This window comes from Dicentrarchus labrax, unplaced genomic scaffold (assembly GCF_905237075.1).
Source record: "Dicentrarchus labrax unplaced genomic scaffold, dlabrax2021, whole genome shotgun sequence".
Taxonomy (NCBI): Eukaryota; Metazoa; Chordata; class Actinopteri; family Moronidae; genus Dicentrarchus; species Dicentrarchus labrax.
The window spans coordinates 24364018-24390915 of record NW_026136718.1 but is presented as its reverse complement, the minus strand read 5'-3'; the positions used below and the strand labels follow the sequence as shown (position 1 = coordinate 24390915).

Here is a 26898-nt window from a genome sequence, read left to right as displayed (position 1 = left end):
TCAGACTCATGAGGGAGCCAAGCAGCTGAAAGAGGCAAAAGGTGAACGTGTTCCACTCCAGTATGATGTTGAACTTATAGCCTATCACCTCAGTACTTTAATTAAACTAATTCTTAACCACATTTATTGAGACCAAAATGGGGCTTTAAATCCTAAAAGTATCAATAAACCAAGTTACAAACTTGTTATCTGTATCTCAGGGCCACAGAGAGATCTCCCCTTTTATTAACTAGGACGCCATAATTCAGAGATATTTTATAAGAGATGACAGGGTCATCTGATGAGGACAATGTGAATGCAATACTGTGGAAATCACCTGAGGTGAGTGGTGTGGTGGGAAAGCGGAGGGATTGGGGGGGTTCTTTAATATAGGGGGCACTATACATCGTGTGGGAGTTAGAGGGCTGAGGCCGAGTTAATTAAGTTTCTAGGAGGTCACTGCATCGCCTGAGAATTGTGAGTAGTGAGTAGCTGTAGCATGGTGGTAGTATGTGGACTAATGTTCTTAAGGGGTTAATACGCTTCATAATATAATCAAAGCATAAGTGATTTTGACTTGTGCCACATGCAGAGCAATTCTACAATTTACATTCCAGCCTTGAAAACTCCCCTGCCCAGCCTCACTATTTATCACTTCCAAAAAATCATTGTCTATATGGAAAATTATTATTAATATATCTTAACTCACCAACTATTTCAATGGACTCTTTGTTGTAGAGTTTTTTGTTCCAGTAGAGCATCCGCAGGAAAGGAAATGAGGTGAAAAGGACAAGGCATATTCCAAGGAACATGTAGCCTGTGAAACTGGCAAAATCAATCCCCTGTAAGACAATGAATAATAATGTGTGAGACAACACAGTCTTTTAAGATAAGAATTTCATTCAGATATAAATAAGCATTAGTGCTGTGGTTTTCTGAGAAAGCAGTCATTGTTTTCTGAGAAAGCATCATTCAGCTGAACTGTTGATTGTCTGAGAAAGAAAAAGGACGTGAGCAGATGCAGTTGCAGGTGTTACTATTAATCTGTGTTACATCACTATAATACAGTCATTCAAATAAAACAGTTTTGTGTGTTTGCGGTATACAGTAGCATTAAGAAATACAAGTTTATATATGAGCAGACTGAGGAAAATTAGTTGTTGTTCACAAAAGGACAATTATAATTGAATCGTTACAGATTTTAACCACCATGGTCCATCATGACCACCGAGCTTCCTGAATGAGTAAGAAACAGCAGTCTTATCCTCAAAGAGGTTGTCCTCAAAACTGAGAGCTAATCTTTCCCAAAGAACACCATTTTATCAGATGCATCCATGGAAATGTCTCCTTGTATGACATCATATATGTATAATATGCCATTTGTGTACAGGTTGGTGAGGGATTTATACTGTCTTTATTCCTTGCACAGTATGAAGAATGGTGATAAAACTGGTTAATAGTGACCTCTACAGGATTTGAAATTTCAAGTTGCAAAAAGCCTAAGATAAGGGAGGAGAGGAGGGTTGACACAATGAAACATGATGCAGGACAAACCAGAGATAAATATATTCTTACACACCACTTTAAATATATCAAGTATCCAATCAAGTTTGAGTATGAATGTTGTGGCAGGTGTGCAATAGCCCTTACATGTCTCATCAATTGTGTAATGGATTCAATTCAAAGATTCCTTTTCTGTCCCACAATATCATTTTATCACAATGCCCCCAATACAACTCTGACTACTCCTTTATTCATGCGTCCAAAGAGACCCGCTCAGTCAGTCTGCTGTGACCCTCAGGGCAGCCTTGTGGGTTGAGGGTAGCTGCTCATGCGAGCCTGTTATAAATGAAAACTCTTCCTAGAAACTAAAAACCAAAGACTTGGAATATCTTGTATCTGTGTCTCAGTCCAACACATCTCTGCAACATATTTCCATTTGTTACTAATTGTTCAGTAGCAAGACACAAGTGAGCAAATCACTAGAATGTTTTGTCTGTGTGTTTGGTGCTGTAATGTATCTCTGTTTGCAGCCGTAAACTGTGAGCTGGTGTCCGTATTTAAAAGCCAGAGTCTCTCTCTCACTGGTTGGAGGAGATCCATTTGGCAAGAAGGGTCACCAGTGTCCCTCAATGAAATTAGACCAAGAGGTAGTTGGAGATTTTGTATGCACCATGCTAACTTGCTCTGTAACAAATCAAATACAAGGACACTCTGATGAGGGACAGAATCACCTAAACACACACTTCACAGCTGTGCCATTCTTTCTATCTCTGGATTTCTCCCGAAAATCCCCTTGACACAAACAAGCAAGCATGCAAACAAACAAACAGGCAGGCAAACCATGCATGCACACACAAGCTGTCCTTATCAGAGGCCAGACATGACTGAATGAGTGCACTGCTGCTGTGTCCCTGTGGTTATGTCACCTGGGGAACCGAGCCAAGACAAACCGGACAGCGGGCCGTGGGAGCCTGGCGTAGTAGGAGCTACTGTATACTGAAGGAGACCACATACGGCTGCACCCACAAAGGCTAAAATGTCACGCGCAGTGAACAGATGCCACATCAAGCAGCTGGGGAAATGTCATGTCTTCTAGTGATGTAGCATTACGCCCTCTGAGTATAAGAGGAGTGAAGGTTATGAGAAGAGCCTACAAGTCATTGCCCTTTTCAGACAGTGACGGGCTCTGATTAACTCAGTAAAATGCTCTCACTGCTGTTTACTGACTGATCATTTTGTCAAAATCTGTACAATAGAGGACAACCTGTTTTCCAAAATATGTACAGTGAAGTATTTTTCATTGTAGCCCCAATGTCAACATCAATTAGAAAAACAAATATTTAAACACAGGTAGGCTGTGCCACAGCAATGTGACTTGATGGTGTGTACAGGGATTTTGTCCCCAGTCGATATGATTGCACATTGACCACTTTTTTGCAGTGTCTAAAAATTTTTGGAAAAACAAAATATATATATTAACACAAAAATGTTATAAACACCAATCAATTATATTTCAGTGGGCCACCAAAATACATTCTATACATACAGATGACAGTTTAAAGGAAAACCCAACACAAACCTTCTAGTCTCTCAAACACTCCTTTCTCTCAGAGGTGTTTAATTGCTTCATATAAATCATATAATTCATATAATTCATTCATTCATTCATTCATTCATTCATTCATTCATATAATTCATTCATTCATTCATTCATTCTCATCAGACCCTTCAATGACCCCTTGTGTCCTATATGAAAGCATCTGCTTCTCCACTCATTCATTCAGATTTTTCCTTCAATTTGTCATCCATCAGTATTTGGTGGTACAGATACATAGACTGTCACAAAGGTCTCAACCAAGTGTGATATACGTCATCCAGCACAGGAAAAGAGCTGGGCGTTCAGTTACATGGTTTCACACCTTATTGCATCAGGAGTGACACTGTCTCCTCCACAAGTTTAATCACACACTAATCCCAAAGAAAGGCTCTTCAGCGTGACACTTACAGAAGACTAAAGCCACACCAGAGGCTGGAACTGTGGAACAGGTGAGTATGCTGCAGGAAGGGAAGCTCTAGGATGATCCTACTCCTCACTGGCATACACAGAGATAATTGAATATGCTAGAAGAGGGGACTCTTAGAGCAGCTGTGTTGCTTATAATGACTTTATGAACTGTAGTAACATTTCTGGTAAAAAGAAAAAGGAGATACAAATCTTATAAATGTAAAGCAACACTGGGCAGGTGTTACAGTTTCATTCTCCACTCTTTTGACATTTTTAATTCCTGTGATTTATGACGGCGGCAGCAAAAATATGAATTGGTTTCACTGCCACTACATCTCCATTCATCACCTGCACATCAACATAAGGGTCTCGACTCACCATTGTATATAAATAGAGAGATTAGGCTGAACAGAGACAACACGTCTTACAATCTTGTAAACACAGATGATTATGTTTACCAATAGTGCATACCCCTAAAATACTAGCAAGTGTCTGTATATATATATATATATAAAACACTTTGATTTTGTATGCACTGTAAAGTCTATATCAGGTCATGAATGTCAGAGCTTATATGAGGAATGTAAAGGCTTTAGAGAAACTGTCTGCAACAACATGACTACCAGTAAACTAAACTTTAAGGGATAAAGTAGGTAACTGACTACCCAACACACATCTTTCTCGTTTTCTTTTATTTAATTTGTTGTATAAAGTTTCTTTGAGTATCTTTAAAGGTGCTATATTTCTTTAATTATTTGTTCTAAGTTTAGACTGTTAAGTTATGCAGGATTTGTTGCTACATCCTGTTTACAAAAACTGATGAGTTGGTTTTGTTTGCTTGTATGTTAAAGCTACATTGAGTATTTTTTGACCACTAGAGGGCAAAAATACTTACAGTAACAGCACTATGTTATTTTATAGGTTTATCTCATTCTTATGACTAATATGTTAGCATACAACTGCCACCTGTCCAATGTAAATGTAGACTAAAAAACCTTTTTTTTTAACTTACTTTAAATAAAATGTATTATTATTATTTATTTTTAAACAATGAGCTAAGACCGGCTAAAACCTGTACAAAACTGCAGGATGTTGAATTTTAGTGGGACTTGCAGCATCAGCATCCCTTTCACATTACAGGGAGTCATTTGATTTAATGTTAATATCAAAATACTCGATGGAGCTTCTTTAAAGTGGTGCTCAAGTCCCTGTCTGTGCAGCAGAGGTGTTTGGAATAATAACTGTCAGCACTGTTTCTCAATGTGCATTTATTACTGCCATTGCAGTGATGGTCCTTTCATAATTACCCAAACACCTTGTCATAATACAAGATTTTCAAAACAGTTAGCAGCACTCTATAGATTGACAGGTAAAGTGCAAACTATGCTGCCAAAGCTGTTTATCACATACATACATGTACGTACATATACATATATATATATTTACACAGGGTGTGTGTGTTTCCAGTCTGGGGCGGTTATATATTGGATTACTTTTAAGTACAAAATCTTTCACTGCCTAGAGGGCAATGAATCCATGCAAACACAATAATTTCATCAATGCAAACACAATAACTTATGAGGAAAAGTGTTAATAATTTATCTTTTCATCATGGCAGTGACTTAAGTCATTTTTTCAGAATTCACTCAAATGTAATTAAGCTATGCAAGCTAAGTCCATGAACCAAACTAATATTGCTGCATCAATTAAAAAATGATCACCCCCTACAATAGTTTGATTATTAAGACAAAAAAGATCAATAAAGGGTGAGAAGTGACGTGAATCCATTTCAGGTAAGGTGTTCCTTCACCTGTCAGTATGTCAGCAGCTCAAACAGCAATTTCCTCTTCATCTTATTATTATTATTCTCTGTTTCACACAAGTCATGAGGAGCATTATGTTTGCTTTACTAAGCGTCTGGTTCATGTGTCAGATTACACCGAGCTGATCTGTTACACGAGTATATTAGTGCAAGTTTAGGCAGAGAGCTGTGAAAGTGCCTACTTCTTTGCGCAGGTCCTGATTTGATACTATAATCACATTGGGTGGATCTCCGACAGCTGTGGCAGCCCCTCCAATGTTGGTGAAGATTACTTCTGCAATCAGGACATGTCTGGGGTCTAGATTAAGCACCTCACACAACCTGCAAAATCAGATAAGAGACAGAAAAGCCCTTTAGCCTCGATTAGATTGGGACGGGTGGGGAGAAATAAATACAGGAATATAAAAAAGGATATTGGAAGATAAAAAGCATTGGTCCTTTAACATCGTGGCAGTACAGGATATCCACCCAGTTGGCTGGGTAGCAAATTAGAGCACAGTTTTTCAGATCTTTGTTATGTTCATTGGGTGTTTAATTAAAGTCAAATATCATCTATATTCTGATCTTTTGGCCACTTAATAATAGTTTACTGTATAGATTCAAAGGAAGCAGAGACACTAACAATGAGGAAGAGACAGAGCTGGGCTGCACATATACAGCTGATTTGTAAGTCACTGCACTAAAGTAAATTGCAGCTGCTGTGTAGTAGTTCTGTTTTTAGAAATGTAATGTGCATTTCAGTTTTTTTTCAAAGGGGAGGCTGTGATCTATCGACTGATGTGACAAAAAAAGATACTGCAGGGTTTCTGAATACAAATCAATGACACAAAGAACTGTAAGTTAAGCTAAGATTATTTATTGTTATAGATAATAATTTCTTTGTTCAGTTATTAAAATGTACTGTATCTGATGAGAAATGTGATTGGATACCTGATTAGGTAAATAAGGTCAATAATGAATAATAATCAGGTTTCCGATAAATGTGAAGATACAGACACCAGTTGCTTAGCTTAGCACAAAGACTGGAAACAGCGAGTCTAGTTCTGTCCAGCGCTAACAAAGTCCACCTAGTAGCACCTCCATCTATTTATCTATAACATACCACATAGTTGTGGCGTCCAAAAACATGCCGATTCATTCATCTTCATCATCAGAGTCTGCAAAATGTCCCCTAGCAGTGAATGTGAATGAACAGTTGTGTGTCTGTATGTGGCGACCTGTCTAAGGTGTACTCTGTCTCTCACCACTGTCAGTCGGGATGAGCAGGTATAGATAATGGATAGAAATGTCTAATGGCTATACTGTACCTTATGGTGACAGGGGTGAAGAGCATCATAGTGGTCACATTGTCCAGAAAAGCAGAGAGAATGGCAGCGATGAGACAGAGGATGATGATCATTGGCCACACTCTTCCTCTGGATAATTGGTAAGCCTGCAGAGAGAAGCAATATGACAATGAGTCAGTGATAATGGTACATAGAGACCTATTAAGTGGATGCCATTCACAGTATGAGTGCAGGATAGATTTAAAATCTATGTTGTCTGTGTTGAGTGAGGACGAGTTCTGACATTTCTGAGATGTGTCTCAGAGCATCAAGAATGTGACAGTGAAACATCATCCATTAGTAGCAGTGGTAGTAGTATTAAATGAGATAGCATACTCAGATTCCAAAATCCAAAAATAGCCTTAAAATAACACAGATAAACGCAGACTCACAGTTTAATACTAATATACCAGCCTTAACCTTGTGGGAGTGGCTCAGGATGGCCCTTTTTGTACGTTATAGTTCGATGTGTCAGAGCTGCTAAGCTGTTCTCAGAGGGTATTTTAATTTGGAGAGCCTGGCCTTGTCCAACTCACACTTAAAATTCATGAAGCTACATGATCCCTCTGTTCTCCAGGTCTGAGTGCTACTGTACCTGAAGGACAAAGGCCCTGCTTCACCATCTACGCAGAATATTCAGGATTAAAACTGAGCATCCCAGAGCTGTTTACCTGATGGGAGGAAACCTTGACCTTGTACAGAGAAGGTGAAGCTCTTATCTTCTACTGTAAAGTAATAGACTAATGTGAGAATGTGTATTCCTGTAATATTTGTACGATATGTGTAAATAAAAATAGAATTTTTTTAAGCAAAATTAACTTCACAGTCCTGAAATGTATGAACATACAACTATAAGTTAAGAAATAAACAGTTTACAGATGATATGTATCAGTTCATACTTCAAAAGAGCACTTGCAGTAAAAGAACATGATTTCTTCTTCTCTAAACAAGAAATATTAAACAGAATTGGCTCATTACAATAGAATAGACAGTACCGACCTCATTTTCTGAACTTTCCCACAAAACAAGACAAATGTCATGCCTTCGAGACAACTCTAAAATACCAGTGGGCAGTTATTTTAATAGACCAGTCAGCATCCCTCATGGTCAAAGGTAAACATGCACATGGTATATTACTAAAGGGTATAAAATGTCAGACTTTCTCGACTGATTGTACTGATTTTGTTATTTTCTGTGTCAGTACTGGGATCCATCATTATTATCATCACTCACCTTCACAGCACAATAATCAAAGAAGCCAGTATCTGAAAAAATAGCCACCAGAACCATCTGGAAGAAACAAGACACATTTCTTTAAAAACAAAATCCAACTATTTTCCATTGTGTAACAAGATTATATGTTATCTTACCTTATCTTTCAGGATATTCCTTTACTTTATTATTATACCCATTACAGTATGACAGCTAAATGAGTGCAAAGACCAAAAACACAGCCCACAGAAATGGGTTTTTGAAGGAGACCATGAATGATATAAACCTAAATTTATATTATACATAAACACTTACACATAATTGCTTTGTATAAAGTGTATTGTAGCACATATAAATGCATGTATCTTGGAAATGTATTGCCTTTGGAATATTTTCAGACACTTCCTCTGCTGTGGCAGCTGTTCACATTGGAAGTTACCATAGCTACCATCTGTGGTCATGCATCTATATGAAATTTAGATACCACTGATCTGGCAGAATTATCTTTTATGTGAATAATAAATGTTGAAAATGTGTTATAGATGTGATCTGTTATAAAGTTACAATGTGCCTGAAAAGAATGATTTAAATAGAAATCCAGAAATGTGTATACTGAACTAGACAGGAAGTGTTTGTTTCCATGGAGACAAGATTTTATATTGTCAATTGCACTTGCCTCCACAGAATCAGAGAGAAAGTGAAGTAGCCTAAAATCTTACAAACCACACCGTCTTAAAAGTAGATTTGCTGAGTAAATTAACATTTTAATAACATCTTTGACTAACCATGCCAAACAGAAGAGCCAGCGTCTCATAATCGATCCACTCCACCACAGTAACCAGACTGGGCCGCTGTGGCAGAGACAGAGAAAATAATTAGATTTCACAGGGATTTACTAGCAATTATCAGATCTGTGAACAAAAAGTAAATTAGTGTCAGATACATTAATCCCTTGAGATTAGGCAAATTATTATTTTCAGTACAGCACTAAACTTCCTGGTAACAGATATATTTGTTAAACCCCCCCTGACCCAGATCCTGCCTTTGGATGCTATCGGTCTTTTTCCGCAGACGACACTTTGACTGTCTGTAGCAGGAAAAGCCCAGGTGGAACTCATAACACTAACGATGTCTCTGTTCCACCAAAGTGTCCCAGTGAGCCGCACAGGCTCGATACCTTTGAACTGGAACCTGTCCGACTAATTAATGATACTAATTACACCTGTGCTTTCCCTGTATAAGTTGGAACTTTGAAAACTAAAGTTGTGATAATTTGCTGACCTTTGAACTCTAAGAACTAATAAAAACATATATTAAGCAACTTTCTTTTCTAGAATACTTTGTTTGTAAGATTAGGAGCGCGGTTAAAGAGACAATTTCCAATACAAAGAATTATCAGCTTTTTTTACAGACGTCCATTTTCTTATGTAAAATCTTGGCTGTGAATTGATCATTGGGAATTAGAAGCTTTTGACAAGTATGTGAATGCAAAGGCTTGATAAACACCTCCAACTATAAATTCTTATAAAGTTTAACTGGCAGCCATTTTGAATCCCTTGACTAGGAAGAAGTAGACTAGTAGCCCTGTTCAACATGCACATCATGTAATATACTGTAATCCTACACTGCTGACTGAAAAGGATGTATTAGAAACAAATGAGTTTGCACGTGAAGGGATATTTTCACCGTTAATTGTGGCGTTACTTGGCCCGTACGACGAGCCACCAATTCAGCTCGGGTAGCTAGCTAACTTACAGCGTTCAAGCTAGCAAACTAACTTTCTCACTAATGTCAAGCTGTTGTTATTGTTGCCAGCACATATTTTGACAAACATATCGTGTTGGGGTAAACTAAGTAGTTCTAGGCATCACTCCATTATTTATTTTAAAGCTCAATAAAAGACTTACATCACCAATGACAGCCAGAGCAGCTAAGGCTGCCAAAGATCCTAGCATGGCCGCCAGCGTCCGGTGCACAATCTGAAAATTCACCAGAAATGCTTAATTCAATGTCTCTGAATTGAAATATTGGTATTTAAACATCAACATTTATAGATACAACCATCTCTCTCTCTCTCTCTCTCTCTCTCTCTCTCTCTCTCTCTCTCTCTCTCTCATTATCATTTATATAACAAACCAAAATACAAAGAACAATCCAACATAAACAGAAACATAATGCACATTAATGTCATCAAATATTCTACATTTACATTACAAATGTGATATTGTCTACTGTTAGGTCAAATGCTCTAATTACCTTTGGTTAAGTCACATGAGTGGAATGACTTTATAGCTTTTCTATTAATTCAGTCATTAATTTATTCACAGATCTTTTTCATTGTGCCAGAGTTTTACATTTACTTTTTTGTATCTGTTATTGAAAGAAATTTAAAAATAGTTGAATAGAATTAGAAAAAAATAGTAGAAAATGTTTGAATGTTTTTAAAATGATTTAAATAACAGTAGGAATCAAAAATCTTGTCGAGACTTCATTAGAATGAAACACTGCTGTTCTTGATGCTGCGACTATAATGGTCTGTCTTTTTCTTCTGTAAAGTAGATATTACAGACAAATCCATGATGCTAAGTCCTCCGCCAGGCTCCATCACTACTCTCATGTATGATGCACCCCATTATTAAAAATTGAGGCCTGTTATAAGCATAGGTGTGTTATCAGACATCAGAGCTGCTCCTCTGACATTCACGTCATCACAATAAATTGCAGGAAAGTAGGTCACTTCATTGGCAAATGCAAAGCGTGTTCCTGATGAAGAACCTGTGATCTCTGGCCTTTGTCTAGAAGACTAGCTTATTAAAAAATCTTATTCAAATTATACTGAATTTGCATTATGTAAGGCAGTTTTATTGGCAGGTCTGTTCTGCCAATGGAAAGATTTGTTGCATGTTAATTCTGTTGTCCGTTGTAAAAGAACAATATGTGATGAGAACAACAGTCGTCGTATTCAATACATACTGACCTTGCTGAACTACTCAGCACTAAACCGGGTCCCGTCACTCAAGATGAATAATACCTCTACAGACTTTCAGAGACTTCTCTTTGTCTATACATCTGTTCAGATAACGGCTGAAGGATGATGATTTTTTTCTGTCTCAGCCTTTGTCAAGACTGACGAAAGGAAAACCGTGCCATTAAAAATAAGTGTCCAATTACCAGCGAATAGAGAGAATCTTTGTTTGAACTCATCAGTCATACAATCACAATATCCTGAATGTGAGAGAAAGCTTTTGTGATCACCCATTAAACTAAAGTTTAATGGAGAAAAACAAATCTCCTCTGCAGAGGAATGAGACATTCACAAATGGAGACCTGACACAACTGAAGTCAGATGACGTCTTGCTGATGTCTAAATAGCCATGCACTGTATGCTCTTCTACTTTAGAGACAATCCCTCGTACTTTCAATTACAGCCTCTGCAAGCAGACCTGTCAGTAACACAGATGACACATGAGAGCGTGTGCAGAGTGTAACTGCGCTGTCATCTCTCACAGCCCGCTGTTGACTTTCACACCATAGTATTGCCCCTGCCTGCACAGCTTAGTGAGTTCACACCTTGTCACGCTCGGGGAGATTAGCCTGTCTAATTAAAACCAAACACTGTCTGGAAGTGAGTGAAAATTAAAGATGTCTATCCAGGGAGCATAAACCTAACTAAGTATGTGTAAAGTGAGAAGCTACTGAGCAACATATCACAGTCATAACTCATCATAACTAATATGTTGGAATTTAATAATCATTTCATATCTAACAAGTAAATAATTAACACTGAATAATTGAAGCATCACAGGTCATTTACCTCAAAGATGATAAGAACATAGACCCCAGCAAGGATGATTCCAGCGATGGCCACCTGTGTCTCCACATTGACGTAGAGCGACTGGTGGGTCATGGATAACGGCACCACTTCATTATCCTGCAGGAAGGCCTGGACCGTAATGACGATGGGGTCACTGTGCGGGAAAGGAAACAGCACAGCAGTGAGATTGAGGTGCCGGTTTTTCTTTCATTAAACACTGTCAATCCCTAAACTAGAAAATGCTGTCAAGAATCCAGTAGCAGAGACAAAATAGCATGAAGAAAGTACAATATTATATAAAGCTGTCCCAGAAAACACACATTCACAATTCATTAACACACACTGTAGAGAATGCAGACTTCGAGAAGTAAGTGCTCTGAGCTTAAACCTTATGTGTGACCTTAAGTGAAGCCAAAACTTAACCCCCTCAAACTAACAAATAAATGTACACGTCAAACCCAAACATGGGTTCATCTTTCTAGTAAGTTTGGTGGAGTACCTGCTGAGCATCTCAAATGTTTTTGTCACCAGTATCTGGTCACTTCGTTCACTGTGTAGAGGAATGGTCCAATTATGGATCACCTGTTCACAAACAGCAGAAAATAAATGAGTTTGCTTTTCACTGATAAACACTTCACAGATGAAACAGCAAAATGCATCACATAGACAGCCTCACCTGCTGAGTCCTCCTCCTCCGTTGTCCAGCCTGCTCGATCTGCTCCACCTGGATCAGGACATACTCCTGGTTGGTGAGGTCAATCATCCCTCCTGTGAAAGGCCCACCCACCTGGAGCTTCAGTAAAGCGTTGTCTCGAAAATCTGTCAGGTTCATTGCTGTGAGATGTGGACCGTCAAGAGAAAACTATGGATATGTTGAATGTGTGTTTGTATGTTTGAAAGGGGAGTGGCACTACATCTTTTCCAGACGACTGTATTTCTTTTTTATTTGAAATCACAGAATAAAGTTTTTTTCTACTTTTGGTAGATGACATTTTGGAGCTGATTAAAACTAATTTTCAGAATATAATAAAGACAAAAGGATCCTCCCTCTTTGAATATGACTCACAGATTAAAGTATACATTAAAACACGGCAGTAGGGACCATTTATTCACCTGTCGAGACTGCTACTACTCCCTCTTATCTTCTCCTGCAACATCCACTCTGATTAAAGCTCCTTGTGCTCCCTCTCAGCATGCCCTTATACTCAAAGCTGAATCATGTTCCACCCCCCTCCCTGTTGATTAAATGCCTGTTGAGCCATTTACAGCCCACTTTTTTGTTTTTCTTATTTCAGATCATAACATAAAATATGTAATGTGCATTGACAGTGATGAAGTAGGAAAGGATACAGAAACTGTCTGTTGAAGAGACTGCCACCATCCTCCAGGGGTTGTCTCGATCTGGATACATGCTAAAGAACAGCTGGAACCACAATACATTCATTAACTTATTATTCACTGGACTGTTAGCTTCATCCAATTGAAATGATTAACAATTAAAGAAACAGTTCATCATTTTGGGAAATACACTTGTTCTCTTCAGAAGACTGATGTCACTGTGTGTTGAATATGGAGCTAGAGCCAGGAGGCAATTAGCTTGGCTAGCATAAAGATAGAAAGCAGAGGATAACAGCTAGCCTGGCTATCTCTAAAGCTAAACAGAAATGGAAAAACAGCAATTTGTGGCCTAAGAGTCAGGGAGGTTGCTAGGAAACCAGACAGAAACACTGCAGAGACGTACTGTAGGTGCTGTTATATTTTTAAACTTTTGCATATTTAACAAAATGTGCAACTGTTCCTTTAATAGGAATAAAGATGTAATGAAAATAAGTGAATAAAAACTTAAATTTGTAATTTTTTTATAATGGGATGCTTTTGTCTTATTATACGCCAACCAGTAGTGTTAGTTATTCTGAGGGACACATCCACTTACACTGCAGAGAACAACAATAGTAAAGATTGTGGCAATTTTGGAGGCTTTGAAGCAGCATCTGAAAAGACAAGTGAAGTAGACAGTCAATAGAAGGAAATAGAACAATGTTCAGTATGATAGTGTATACCAGTGGTTTCCTACAGGTCAAGACCCCCACAGTGAGTCACATTAATTAATTAATTCAATTATCTCCACAAAATTATATCTATTTTTTGTGCTTTTCTCTTTGAGCTTTTTTGGTAAAATGCTAGTTTTACTACTCTAGGTCACTAAAAGTCTGTCAGTCAGTTTATATAGCCTAAAATAACAAATTACAATTTGCCTCATGGGGCTTTACAATCTGTACAGCTTCAAACACCCTCTGTCCTTAAACCCTTAATTTGTTTAAGAAAAAACTCCCTCCAAAAAAAACCTTTTGATAAAGATATTCAAATGAAAAATCTATCTTTGAACTGCTCACCACTCAGGGACGAGGGATTACAAGCAGGCACGTTTTTATAACAAGCAAATAAAAAAAACACAAATATACAAGATATTCCAGTCTTAGTTTTCTACAGGCGACATCAGGGGTCTCACCTCATACTGCTGGTGAGTCTGAAGTTGAGGTTGAGGTTGTCCAGAGGGTCGTTCTTCTCGGAGGAGCTGGAGCGGGACAGGGACAGGCTGGTGACCTCACTGCCCAGCCGATATCTCTTCTCCAGGTCCAGTGAGCCATTGTCCCAGTGCTCTTCCTCTCCAACGAAGCTGGGGTCATGTAGGGTCATGTAGGTTATGCTGGAAAAGAATAATCACTGTCAGTCCTCAGCCACTTCAGTGACAGATATAAGCACTACATTGGCATTAAGGACAGGACATCAGCTGTGGACATAAGCTCTTAAATTGAAAAATGTTTCTAATATTGTGCAGCAAAAACATGTCTGTGAAAGACGAGCATCCTATAATCACAATTTCATTACACGTGTTGTACAGCATTGTCAACTGAATCAATGTAAGAAGGGAGGATGTTATATGTTAAGCCATTTTATTAAATAACACTGCTAGCATGTCATTCTCATTCTGCTTCAAATGTTATATTATTTGAGGCAAATATTAAAAGCAAAAATACATAATCTAGTTTTTGTTTAGTTTTTTCTGAAAAAGTGTTTTTTTTTTACAGCTTACCTGCAAAACAGCTTCAGTAAATCAGATACAAGCTTCCTGATTATGGAGCCCCAAGTGTATTAAATAAATAATACATTATACAATGAATAATCATATGTTGTAAAATATAGAAATGTACCAACAAATTGTGAAATAATTGTATCTATTTTTTTGTATTATTTCTTATTATAACTTAACTTGTTATTTTGAAATGTCATTACATCATTATTATACATACATCACTTATTTTCACATTAACAAAGAATTTTATAGTTTCATAATATCACTTTTTATTTTGGCGGAGTTGTGAACTCAACTTTCACACACACACACACACACACACACACACACACACACACACACACACACACACACACACACACACACATTCTGAAACAACAGAGAAAGAATATTTTTATTCTTTGCAGAGTTGTGCGTCTTTCTTTCCGAAGTAACTCAGAATTAACCTGCTAGCTGCTGCAGCTGAAACTGTCTCATTAATTCTATGGTGGGTGATGACGCCGTCATCCGAGCTAGCTGGTTGGGTCAGTAGTGTTCGACTAGGTTGGCTAGGTAGGTCAGAGAGGTTAGTTACTGTATCTGTGTTTTGTTTTCAGACTCTAGTTGGTTGATTCAGAATTACTTTAACAGCAGCTATATCTGGTGGAAGTTGTTTAGCGTGCTACATTAAGAGAGGCTGGGGACGTGTTATCTGCTGACAGCTGATGAAAAGTAAAAATAAAAAGTCCCTGGGAAAACAGTAATTAAAAAATATTAAAATTTAAAAATTACATTTAAAATGTGTATTTGAAACAAACAATTATAGAATGACATAAACATAAACACATTTTCTATGATTTATTTGACAGTGTCTCATTGAGTTATTGAATATTGGATACTTTGAGGCTCCATACTAAATCTATAATCTATAAATAAAGAGTGAGGAATTACTCACCTGTCATCTTGAGAGAATCTCAGCAGAGGCGACCTCTCTGTAAGGTTGGCTGAATTTGTTTTTCCTCTGAGAAAATTAACCACGCTAAAATTGTGCCTGAAAAAAAAGGAGCAATGATATACAACAAGTTAAAAAAATATATATATAAAAATAAATTGTGCTTTTCAAAAACAGAAAAAAAAGACAGAACGGGTCTCAGCTGTCACAACACAGACATCAGTCACTGGTCAAAGTAGTTTGCCACCCTTTGTAACCCATGGGTGGCAGGAAGTTGGGTGAGCAGCTGGTGACTCGACACCTGAGGAGATCATTAAAGCGTCTTTTGTCACCCTGCTGCTGCACTGTATCCCTGAGGCTCCTGCAGGCTGCCCTCAGGAGCCTCACAGCTGGGTCTCAACCAACAGTCACACACACACACACACACACACACATCGACACACACTCTCTCTGTTTGTCTTCATTTCTGTCTGTCACAGGTGAATATACACACACACAAACAAACACACACGTACATTTAAAGCTTAGGAAGTAATGTTGTCCTCTACCACGTTAATGATTATTAACACCAATCCACTATTTCATCAAGCCCACGGTCATCTCAGCAATTACTTTGACAACAGACGTCATGAGAATTGTTATGTAATGGAAAACCAACCCACTGAGCCAAGACTGTTAGATGGGAATCTTTCGGAAAATTAAAGGTCCCCCTCGGCTAATCTTATAATCTTGAAGGGTTTTTACCCTCTGCCTGTCAAAAGGGTTCGGTCTTCCTTTACACAGCAGCAAGCATTTGTGTTTTTTGTTAGTTATTTTTTCTGTGCGTTAATTCATGTATTATTATGAAAACTGTGTTCCTGTATTGGGGAGGTAATTCAGTAATTCATAATACCTTACTTGTGCTGTTGTTATTGTCCTACAAGTCTGGAAGGCATTAACAAACAAGCTCCAGACAGTTGGGTGCTTTGAATCAATGAATGTGGCAAGGGTGTTGGATAAAGGAGTAGATTACATTACGGAAGTCTGCCGCATTAATCCTCTTAGATACTCTTATACAACTATGAAGAGATTTACTGCATGTCTACAAATGTTTTCTCCCCTCATCTTTCTCTGACATGACTCTGATCCTGTCCCCTGGATGTGACTTGGCACTGAGCGTGCACAGTACAGAGGAGTCTTTAAAGGATATAGAGTCCAGACAGAATACAAGCTGAAGATGAAATTAATGGAGGTATGCAGAGGTCTTTTTAGGACACCTACAAGGACCAGTCCTTGTGATTAATACTGATCAATGGAAAATAGGTCATATTTTACAGAGGTTATTCTTCATTCTTATTGATTTATTCTTATATATATACCAATTTACTTTTATGTCTTGGAGAAATAGTCTCATAATGTTTGGTTATCTGAAGTTGTTTACAGTTTCTTTACTTACAATGCATCATCCCCCCCTCCCAAAAGCCCACTTTTGTCTGATTGGCCAACTTCCTGAGCCTGCTGAGGGGCAGCCATTGACAGTATATGTAAAGTGGCAGCACCCACTGCTCATGAGCACCCTCCGCCTCTCATCCTGTTACCAGTGCTCAGTGGCATATGACAGCTACATTAACTCAGCTTGGAAAAAAGCAATATGGGGCATTGTATCTGATTAATTTACTGTTTATTAGACCACAAATGAAAAAAGAATTAGGTTGGAAAAATATTAGATGCAGGAGCAGAGCTCCAGCTGCTCTGCTTCAACTCTCTGTGACTTACTTATTGCTGCTAAGTGTAGCTGCAGCTAGCTAGTTAGCTCGATGAGCCATAGCGGGTCCTCTTCTACGAAATCTGCAATGTTGAACCACCAAGTTTCTATAGTAGCCCAGAACAGACGAACCACGGGGCAATAGGGCATGTTGTGCCATTTGTGTTTTCACGCTTTGAAGGGTATTCAGTTCGTTGCAAACTGCAACTTCACCACTAGATGCCATTAAATCGAACACACTGGTCCTTTAAAGTTTAAAGTTGCAACTTGTTTAATTTAGATCTCTCTTATATTACATAATTTTAAGAGTGCCAGACAAACAACCTGACAGCTACCACCACTGCAGAATTCTTTCCATTGAGGTATGAGCTAATCAGGCGAAAAAATATTCTCAACATGCCAGATGCAATCATGCTTTTATTACTGCAAACAGGAAACTACATGGAGCAGGTGAATAGGCTTTACTCTTAGAGAAAATGTTATACTCTCTGTCTAAATAAGCTCATTTTCCCTGTCAGTTAAATAACCCATCATCTGTCCACTTTATAATCATGTTTTGTCTTAATGTTTTCAGTTCATTTTTTGTAGTAGCTGTTTACTTTCTGTTATGTATTTGTTGTCTAATTATTAAAGTCATGACTTACATACTGTGTGTGCTCTGCAACCTCATTTAGTTGTTTAATCTGTGAACAAATTGTATGTGAGTGTCAAAAAGTCATGTTTCCTCTGCAAGAATTCAAGAATGAAAGTGCCTGATTGCTGCTCTAGACATGAAAAGTTATCATCATCCTCAATGAAAAAGGCTAAAATATAAAACAGCTAATCCGACCTCCGACCACATGGCCATGCAGGAGACACACAAGGATCAGCTGTAGTGCACTCTTCGTCATGTGCAACTTTGACTTAGTTCATGAAGCAAAAAATTCCCCAGTTTAATCCCAATAACGTCACAGCCACAGGCTTGAGATTAGCAACCCCCTGAGTGACTGAGACACACACCCACAGTCACACACACTTAAGTCTGTCTGTGTGTGAATGTTTACACTTTACAAGAAAATTCCAGTGTTTTCCACGTATGCTCATACATCCCGTGGAAGATTTACCCAACAAAGATTGTGTAATGTGATACTGCACGTGTGATTCTTTAAACTGTCATATGTCTTTTCCTCCTGAAACCCAGTGAGAGGAGAGAATGCTAATCTCTTTCCAGACTAGAACAAAAAAAAACTTGTAGTATGTAAACTGTTTGCCACTGGGGGGCAGCAGAAATAAACTGTAAACACAACACTAACACAGTATTATCACATTTTAAGTTGATATGGTAAACTTGTTAACAAATAGTTGCTTAGTCCAATTAGTATACTTTTAGCTGTTTTGGTCTCAACCATCTGCTGAGGGAAAGTCTCTTTGGCTCCAGCTACATTCTCCAGTAAGCCACTGTCTGAGTAGGTTGGGTTTTTAGAGCTTTTTTCCTGAAAGCTGCCTGCTGTGGTTAAAAACTATGTTGATGAGAGCAGTGAGGGAATCAGAACAGTAAAGCTGTGGGCCATATGACTAAAACAATGAGCTGAAAGATACTAAAATGCTCCGCAAGGCTCAGGGGAACTGTAGGGTGTGATAAGCATTGTCACTACAAGCAACCCCTTTCACATTGCACAAAGTCAATTGTTAATAAATCATTTTGAAAATATTGATAATAGCAGCTTTAAAGATAAATAAAGACTGGTGCTATCCTCAGTGTGGCATACCGTTATGGACACGGTTTTCTTTACCAAGCTAGATAGTCTATTGAGTTCAACCAGTTAGATCCTCCAGATCAGTAACTTAAACTTAAACTAAATAATCAATCCAATGTGTATCAAATGAAATATTGGGTCAATAAACCACCATGAGAGAGTAGAAACACTTTCAGTAGTCATACCCGTCCTCTTGTCGAACAGGAACAAAGCCCTCAGAATGGATGACGCACTGTCCCGAGGGCAGAACTGCAGACTGCTGTAGCTTCTGGGTCTCTCTCCTCTCTGAGATTCCCTGCAGCAGACGCAGCTCTCCAAAGTTCCCTGCAACGGCCTCTGGTGACCTCAGGCTGCTCCTGCCCTGATGGCCTTGGGCTGACGTCTGAGACATCTCAATCTCCAGGTTGCTTTTGTTTTCCAAATACATGGTGAGACTGCTGGAGGGCAGAAGGAAGCACAGTTTGATTCAGTAGATATCTCAAAACAGATCAATTAAACAATTAAACTTGGTGTGTGGGACTTTTACATAGAAATGAACGCCATTCAACAACATTCAGGAATTTGTCAAACAAATTCACACAATGCTGATTAAGCTTATCGCCACCAGGTGAATCTGGTGTCTGTGGCAACTTTCCCACGCTGGAGCACAAGTATCGATGTGTTTTACATCAACCGGCAGTGCTGGCATTTTAAGCCAAAAAGGGACAAGGGAAGTCTACTCTCCAGGGGAAGAGGCCCAGTCCAACCTGAGAGTGATGGTAGATTAGCTTGCCAACCCATGGCAATGAGCCAAAAAGTCTTTCATAGACTAGTTCACCCGTTCTACAGAATCGGATTATTCTCACTTATAGATTTACTTTGGTTGGCTAACGGTTATATGTTTCAAACTGAGTATTTTTATTTCCCAAACCCAAACCTTTTTGTAGAGATAAGGACTCATTCACTGTTAGTTGAACTGTGGGTACCACTGACTTTCTTGTGTGTTTTGTGTTTGTGTCATTACTCTGACTGCCAGTAGAGGGAGACAAACTTTCCACTCTGCAGCTTTAAACCTGCACCACTTGAAGGCAGTGAAAAAAAACACAATGCTGACATATTATCGCCTTTTAAGTTGATATGGCTAACATGTTAGCAGACCGTTGCCTATATAGACACACAGCAGTTACAGAGCAACATTAGCATTTATGTTATAGCCACCTCGTCCAATATTTACTCTCTTCTAACTCTCCAAGTCTCTTTAGCTGTTAAATAGTTAGTGCAGCTAAATGCTAACTTTCTGTATCTGCCATTTTTTGCAGGGTAACATACAATGGGTTTTTAGATCTCTTTCGCTGAAAACAGTTGCCTGACAGCTGAGATAAGTTAGGGGCACAAGTCACTTCCCTTGACATCACTAACTTTCCTCTGCCTGGGTGAAAAGGAACAAGAAGCTTTAGTGCTGATTGATCCACAGGCCGGGGCTCAGCTTCGGCACATAAGCCTCCACTCGTCTGTGTCGTCAGAGGACACTTAACTTTGCACATCTTCAACAATGTGTATATTTTTAACACTTTTCTCAGTCTGAATAATTCAAACAATGACTAAAACACATTCTTTTGACAGCTGTAGAGAACATAGGCCTTAATTAGGTAATGTAAGAACTTGCGGACATCAGAACTTTTTTTTCCTGTCAGTGGGTTTCCAGGCTACCCTGCAGATGAGCAACCTCTGTCAGTCAGACTGCACAATGTCTGAGTAATAGGTGGATGGCAAGGTAGGGAGAGAAGTAGGCCAGAAACTGACACGTTTAATAACAGAATGTAAACTGCTCTGATATTCTGCAAAAAATATACAGAGAAGTCATCTAGCATTTTAGAGTTCAAAGCATAAGGAATGTCTTACCTTGTATTTATAGTTCATCAGATTATATCAATCAGATTACAAATCCTAATTTAACCTCCATATAAAGTGTATACTGCATTGGTCACCTTTAAATGTATATACTTTGTAATGTAAATTCCACTCTTGTCATGCCACAAAGGGAGCTGACATGTATTATAACAGCTGAGTGATTCACAGCAGCCATAAAGCACAGCATGAGGTCAGTGGATGAGGTCAGTTACAGCAGACGTGGTCCTCACCAACACAAAGGCTGCATGAATTCGATGGGATTATTGCTCACATGAAAGGCAACATGAACTCACATGTGACATTCGAGCTCTTATCTGTGATAATACCTCTTTGAGGAGTAAGGCTACAGTCCTGTCAAGGGGCGGTAGAGAGTTGAATAACTGATCCTTCCAACAATTTGCATGAAAAAAAAACTACTACAGTACGAGCAACCCGGTTCACTTTAAACATAGTGGTTTGATCCATTGTTAATACATAATGATTGATTATAGCAGCTTTAAAGTTAAAAGTTAAGTTGTACCATCGATAGAATAAACATTATAATTCATTTACGCCTATTTCTTATTTAAAAACACAAAACCAAATCTTTCAGTCTTTCAATAACACACAAATAATCCTAAAATCCATATTTATGTTCATGAATGTATTCAAAATAATGTGCTGGCTGGTGTTTTATCACGCCTCACAACATAATAGCCTTGTCCAATGCTTGTGATGTGCCTCATCATAGAGAAGAATGATCCTTTTTATATGACATCCTGCCTGTGTGCTGTGTGTGACAACAAAGACAAACTGCTTTCTTAATTTTTCCACCCTCATTCACAGCAATTAGAAATTCAAGATAAATATCTTTCAACAAGTGCATTAGGAATAAGACAAAAGAACACTTAGAGAAGGTTAACCACTGCAACCACAATACACAAGACTGTAACACTGTGTCAAGTGTTTTTTTTTTTAAATGTATTTTAATTTTCCATATCAGGTAACGTCTGAAAATATATAACATTATATAAAAAACAGTTTTTCATCCATCCACCTCACATATTACATATTAGTGGAATGAAAGGGATTTTTACAAATCTTGTGTGGTACTGTATTAGGACATAATGCTTAAACCCCCTTAAACAAAGCCCACTAGTGTAATACAGTGGTGTAACTCCACAATACAAAGAATGCAAAGGCTGCTAACTTCAGACTAAATTCAAACTTTTATTTTGGCAACAGATAGAAAGAAAGAGACAAAAATGAAAGCTATCAGGCTTACCTTCAAAGACAAAGAATGACGATGATGATGATGAACACAAGGACAATGATGATGATGACAGCAGTAGTGATGATGATAAAGTTTGTGATGTTAAACGATGCACATCCAACAGCAAAGTTACAGGTAATTGGCACGGACAATCCTGTAAAAATGCTGTTTGTGCTACTGATGCTGGGACTGTTTCTCTGGGTTTTGCTGTTGTATTTGAGCACAGTGACGTGGTTGAAGACGAAAGAGGCTGAGGTGTTTCTTCTCCTCTCCTGTGCTCCCCAGCGAAGGAAGGAGATGTTGCTGAGCAGCCTGGGTCTGGAGGAGCTGAGGAGGTGGGGGAGTGGCAAAATTTGCTCTCCACTAATAGCAGAAAACTTTCCCATTCAATCCTTCTCCCTTCTTTTTACAACCAAACTCCCACACGCCACTTAGCTGCCTCCTCCCACCACCCTTGGCCCCTGCACTTCAAATGCACCAGTGAAAAGAACCTTTCTTGACGGTTTCCTGAACTAAATAAATACAATTATAGCACTAAATTGACGTGAAATTTCACATTTTAAGAAAGAAAGAAGAATTTCAGTGTAATACCGATATGTTAATATCAGCTTATCAAAGCATCCTGATCTTGTAAAGATGACTTAAAATGTGACGTTAATATTAATTAGAATTTTGTTATTTTGTGTTACAATGCATTTTTTTGTGATTTGACATTGATGTTGATTTTTCTGGGGGAGAGCCTAACTCACTATAACAGGGTGAGTCAACTCCACAGATTGAAGGTGTAGAAAGGTCAGACAGGTCAGAGACAGAGAAGCTTTAAGGAAAACTTAAATCCCTGGGCTGCATTTTCAGAAAATAATTCTCTGAATTTTTATTGCAGAGAATGGTTGTTATTTATCACTGTTCTCTCATATAAAGCACATAGTGTTGCCATCATGCTTCTCTAAAAAGTTGTGGTATATATCTCATTTGAAACCTTTTTGTCATGTCTTTGATAATTGTTTTAATTCCACCAGTTGTCCAAATCTAAATCTTTGCGTTAGTTCCATATATATATATATATATATATATATAGTGAGAGAGAGAGAGGTGATAAAAAGATAAATATATGTTTTAAAATGTATCTAAATGATAAAGTGGGGGCAGGGGAGTGGAGGAGATGGTTAAGCCAGACTCAGTAAGAAAAAGGTCAGAGGGTCAGAGAGGGAATGGTTAAAGAAAACTTAAATTAAATGCACTGTCCAAAAAAAGGATTGTTGTTCTCTGGTTGTAGAAGTTACTCGTAATGTTCAGTCTCATATCCCTTGAGGCCAAAAGGTGTGAGAGTAAACCTGAAACTTTCCAAATTCAGCCATGTTTATGTGGATGCATCAGCAACAAAAAAGCAACAGAGCCACAAATGAATGGATTTGTTTAAAAATGGATCATTTGAACATCGACGACTCAAATTTAAAAATGAACTGTTAAATGAAAAATAAATAAATAAATGAGGAGGAGACAGGACAAAAATGTGCGATTTTGCGGGTCACTATTGGGAACTATAACAATATCAGACTGTGTATCTTTAATTTAATCTTTTAATACATTTGCCTTTGACCCAACACAACTGAGCAGATTAGGATTTTAACATCCTGCCATCCATGAGTAAAAGCCAGTGAACCAGACTAACAGGACCAAAGTAATTAGAAACTCCCACCACTAAAACCTTCCCCCATTGACAGTTATCTATCCAGTGAACTGAACAAAATCAGTGACAAAAATATATTTCCATTAACTTTTCCTCCCAAAATGATCTTTGAAGCCGAGTGGGTACAGTCTGTAGAATTCCAGCATTCGCCATCTCCGTTCTCAGAAATCAGTGAAGACAATGTTTCCCATTGAGCCGACAGAGTCACCTGGTCTGGACTCCCTGTTTCCTGTGACAGCACAGGATGAAAGCTACACAGAGAAGATGTCCCAGGGGGAGACTGCACACTGGTCTTGTGTGCTGATGTGAGATATAGTAGGGAGAACAGAGAAATCACATGTACAACAAGGAGAGAGGAGAGTGAGCCTGGGGCTTTGAATGACGTTAACTAGTGTCACTACGGACTCTGAGTCCTGGATGAATGAGTAACTCACTGCTGAATGTTGTTAATCTTATACATGCATAAACTGAGTGTTACTACCAACAATGTCATGTGACACACGATAACATAGGACAGCAATCATCATCATCTTGAAGTGCATTCTCTTCAGTCTTCAGTTACAACCATAAGTCTGTTATTTTCTTTTTTACTTACAATGTACAATGTACTTGTAAACAATTAAAGGAGAAGTGTGTGGGATTAGTGGCATCTAGCAGTGTAGTTGTAGACTGTAACTCACTGGTTTCACCCTCCCCTTCGGAGCACAAAGGAGACATTAAGGTGGCCGCAAAACAGGAACGGCCCTGTCTACAGTCAGTGTTTGGTTTTGTCCACTCTGGGCTACTGTAGAAATATGGTGGGTCAACGTGGCGGATTCCATGGAAAGCGAGCTACAGCATCTGTAGATAGCATCTTCTAAGGCAGCGGTTCCCGACCTTCTTCCTTAAGGGACCCCTTTTCTGTCACTGAGTAAACTGACAACCTTTTACTAAGTGAGATATTTTATGGATATTTCAGATTATATTCAATGCATAACAAGAACAGTACAGAACAACTGATAAACTGTACAATAAACAGAAATAGTAAACGCAATAACTGAAGGAGGTGTGTAAAATGAGAGATCTGGTTGGAAACCACTGTCCTAAGGTACCAAAAACATAAAAATTATTATTTTCAGGTGATTATACACTAATGAAAACACACATATGAATATTATAATCCATTTCTGACAATAGATGCTCCTAAATGCTACACGCTGGACCTTTAAGCACCCATGTCAATGAGCACAGTATGTCTTTTTGACCCTCCCATTTATAAATATTTCCATTGAGTCAGTCAGTGTGGGAGACACCAGTCCTAATGTGAGCAATACAGTTAAGAACCAGTCTCAATGAATATGTTTGTTTATGTTGCATTATATTGTTATGCATGTTTGTCAGTGTCTATCTTTTTTTAAAACATCCACAGTGTGTGATAATTGGAACGTTTTTGGTGTCTGGCAAAACACAAGAAACGAGCTGAAGAACAAAGTTATTATTATTAACTCCAAACAATACTAATAATTATTAAATCTTTAAAATGAACTGCTTACCATGATTAGATAATCCACAGAATAAACAGTCTCCAATATTAATGGAAATGTAGAAACAGTCCGTATGAAACTGTCCACAGTGAGGTCGGTTGAAATTTGCATCTCCATTGTATTGGGAGAAATCTCTGAGATGGAGAAGTGGAGATGTACTATGATGTAAAATATGACCTCGGTCAATGTTCCTGCTGTCTATTAATATTCACTGGCAATAATGAAAACAGGTACATTTTATGGTCTAAAGGGCCAAAGGAACTTGGTGAATTAGGGTCTTGTAGTGACAGCGGACACCGGATTGGACACGGAGAATGGATTCTAAAATCTGGTTTGAGAGATCATAATGACCCATATTGAACATCATTTTGTGAAGTGCAGGGTGGAGAGGAATAGACAGCCGAATGTAACCATTTGAATATATTGTATTTCTTATGCTTTGTAATTTGATTCAGAGTGCTTTTTATTTGAAATAGCCATGGTTGCAGAATAGGGAGCAGGAATGTATGATGAAGTATGACTCACACTGTGTGAGTCATGTCCCTGTAGCTGTGCACATTAAGTATTCCACTTCAGCTGGGGAAAAAATCTTACTGTTGCGTCCATCTCAAAGCTGCTCTGGAGCCTTTGATAATATCACATGATCTTCATCAGCAGAATTGTGGATGTTAAAATGTCTTCAAGCTGCTTCTGAACCATTACATGCAAAAAGTCCTTTAAAAAATCAAGGATCTACAATTACTGTGACAACTGGGCAAACTTCCTGTGCTGATGAAGGTCATGTGATATGACGGAAAGCTTGAGAGCAGCTACTAAATGGACCTTGTAGTGAGACTGTTTCCTCAACGGCTGTCTCCAATGTCAATTATGAGCTGTTTTACTATCACCACACTCCTCATCAGGCTGGTGGGAATCAGAAGCTGCCTCCATTTAGAGCTTCAGGCCTGTATTCACTGTATTCACCAACCTTCCTTTCAACGTACTGTAGACGAGCAGGATCATCTGCCACCAACTCAGTGACCTCTCTGGCTCAGCAGATAGCTAACCAACCGTTCTGAGAGCAACAATGGGCACAGCCGAAGCTACCACTGTCAATTCATCAGGGCTCTGGCAGCATTCAGCTCAGGCTACAATGTAAAGAATCTTTACCCAAAAGCGAGTCCTGAGGGCTCCCAGGAGAGCAGGTGAAGTCAAATTAAGGAAATAAAGACTTAATGGGGGCGTCTGCAGATGATCTTCTTTAAGAAAGGTGATTTAAGAAGTTGTTAACCCAGTCACAACCAAATGACTCTGACCTTTCAAGTTGAAATGACGGTCATATTTAACCTCAATTTCATCAGACACCGCAGTAATTGCACCACTAAACCCAGTGGTAGGT

General features: G+C 38.5%; 1 protein-coding gene across 3 annotated transcripts in view; it reads right to left on the bottom strand.

Annotated features, from left to right (window-relative positions):
- The window catches only part of oca2 (oculocutaneous albinism II), a 42542-nt gene extending 19906 nt beyond the window's left edge, over positions 1 to 22636 (bottom strand). The window contains exons 1-15 of one of the 3 annotated variants that reach the window (XM_051376685.1): positions 22320 to 22636; positions 19351 to 19602; positions 15689 to 15784; positions 14170 to 14367; positions 13594 to 13651; positions 13011 to 13083; positions 12337 to 12494; positions 12160 to 12242; positions 11661 to 11814; positions 9754 to 9825; positions 8632 to 8697; positions 7868 to 7924; positions 6617 to 6741; positions 5492 to 5630; positions 689 to 821 (exon numbers count right to left, since the gene is read on the bottom strand). In XM_051376685.1, the coding sequence (XP_051232645.1) occupies positions 689 to 821; positions 5492 to 5630; positions 6617 to 6741; positions 7868 to 7924; positions 8632 to 8697; positions 9754 to 9825; positions 11661 to 11814; positions 12160 to 12242; positions 12337 to 12494; positions 13011 to 13083; positions 13594 to 13651; positions 14170 to 14367; positions 15689 to 15784; positions 19351 to 19592 (1654 nt within the window). In that variant the 5' untranslated portion in view covers positions 19593 to 19602; positions 22320 to 22636. Of the gene's footprint in view, positions 1 to 688; positions 822 to 5491; positions 5631 to 6616; positions 6742 to 7867; positions 7925 to 8631; positions 8698 to 9753; positions 9826 to 11660; positions 11815 to 12159; positions 12243 to 12336; positions 12495 to 13010; positions 13084 to 13593; positions 13652 to 14169; positions 14368 to 15688; positions 15785 to 19350; positions 19603 to 21046; positions 21104 to 22319 lie in introns of those variants that run through there. The other 2 variants (XM_051376687.1, XM_051376686.1) reach the window with 2 other exon arrangements.
- Positions 22637 to 26898: the final 4262 nt, after the last annotated feature.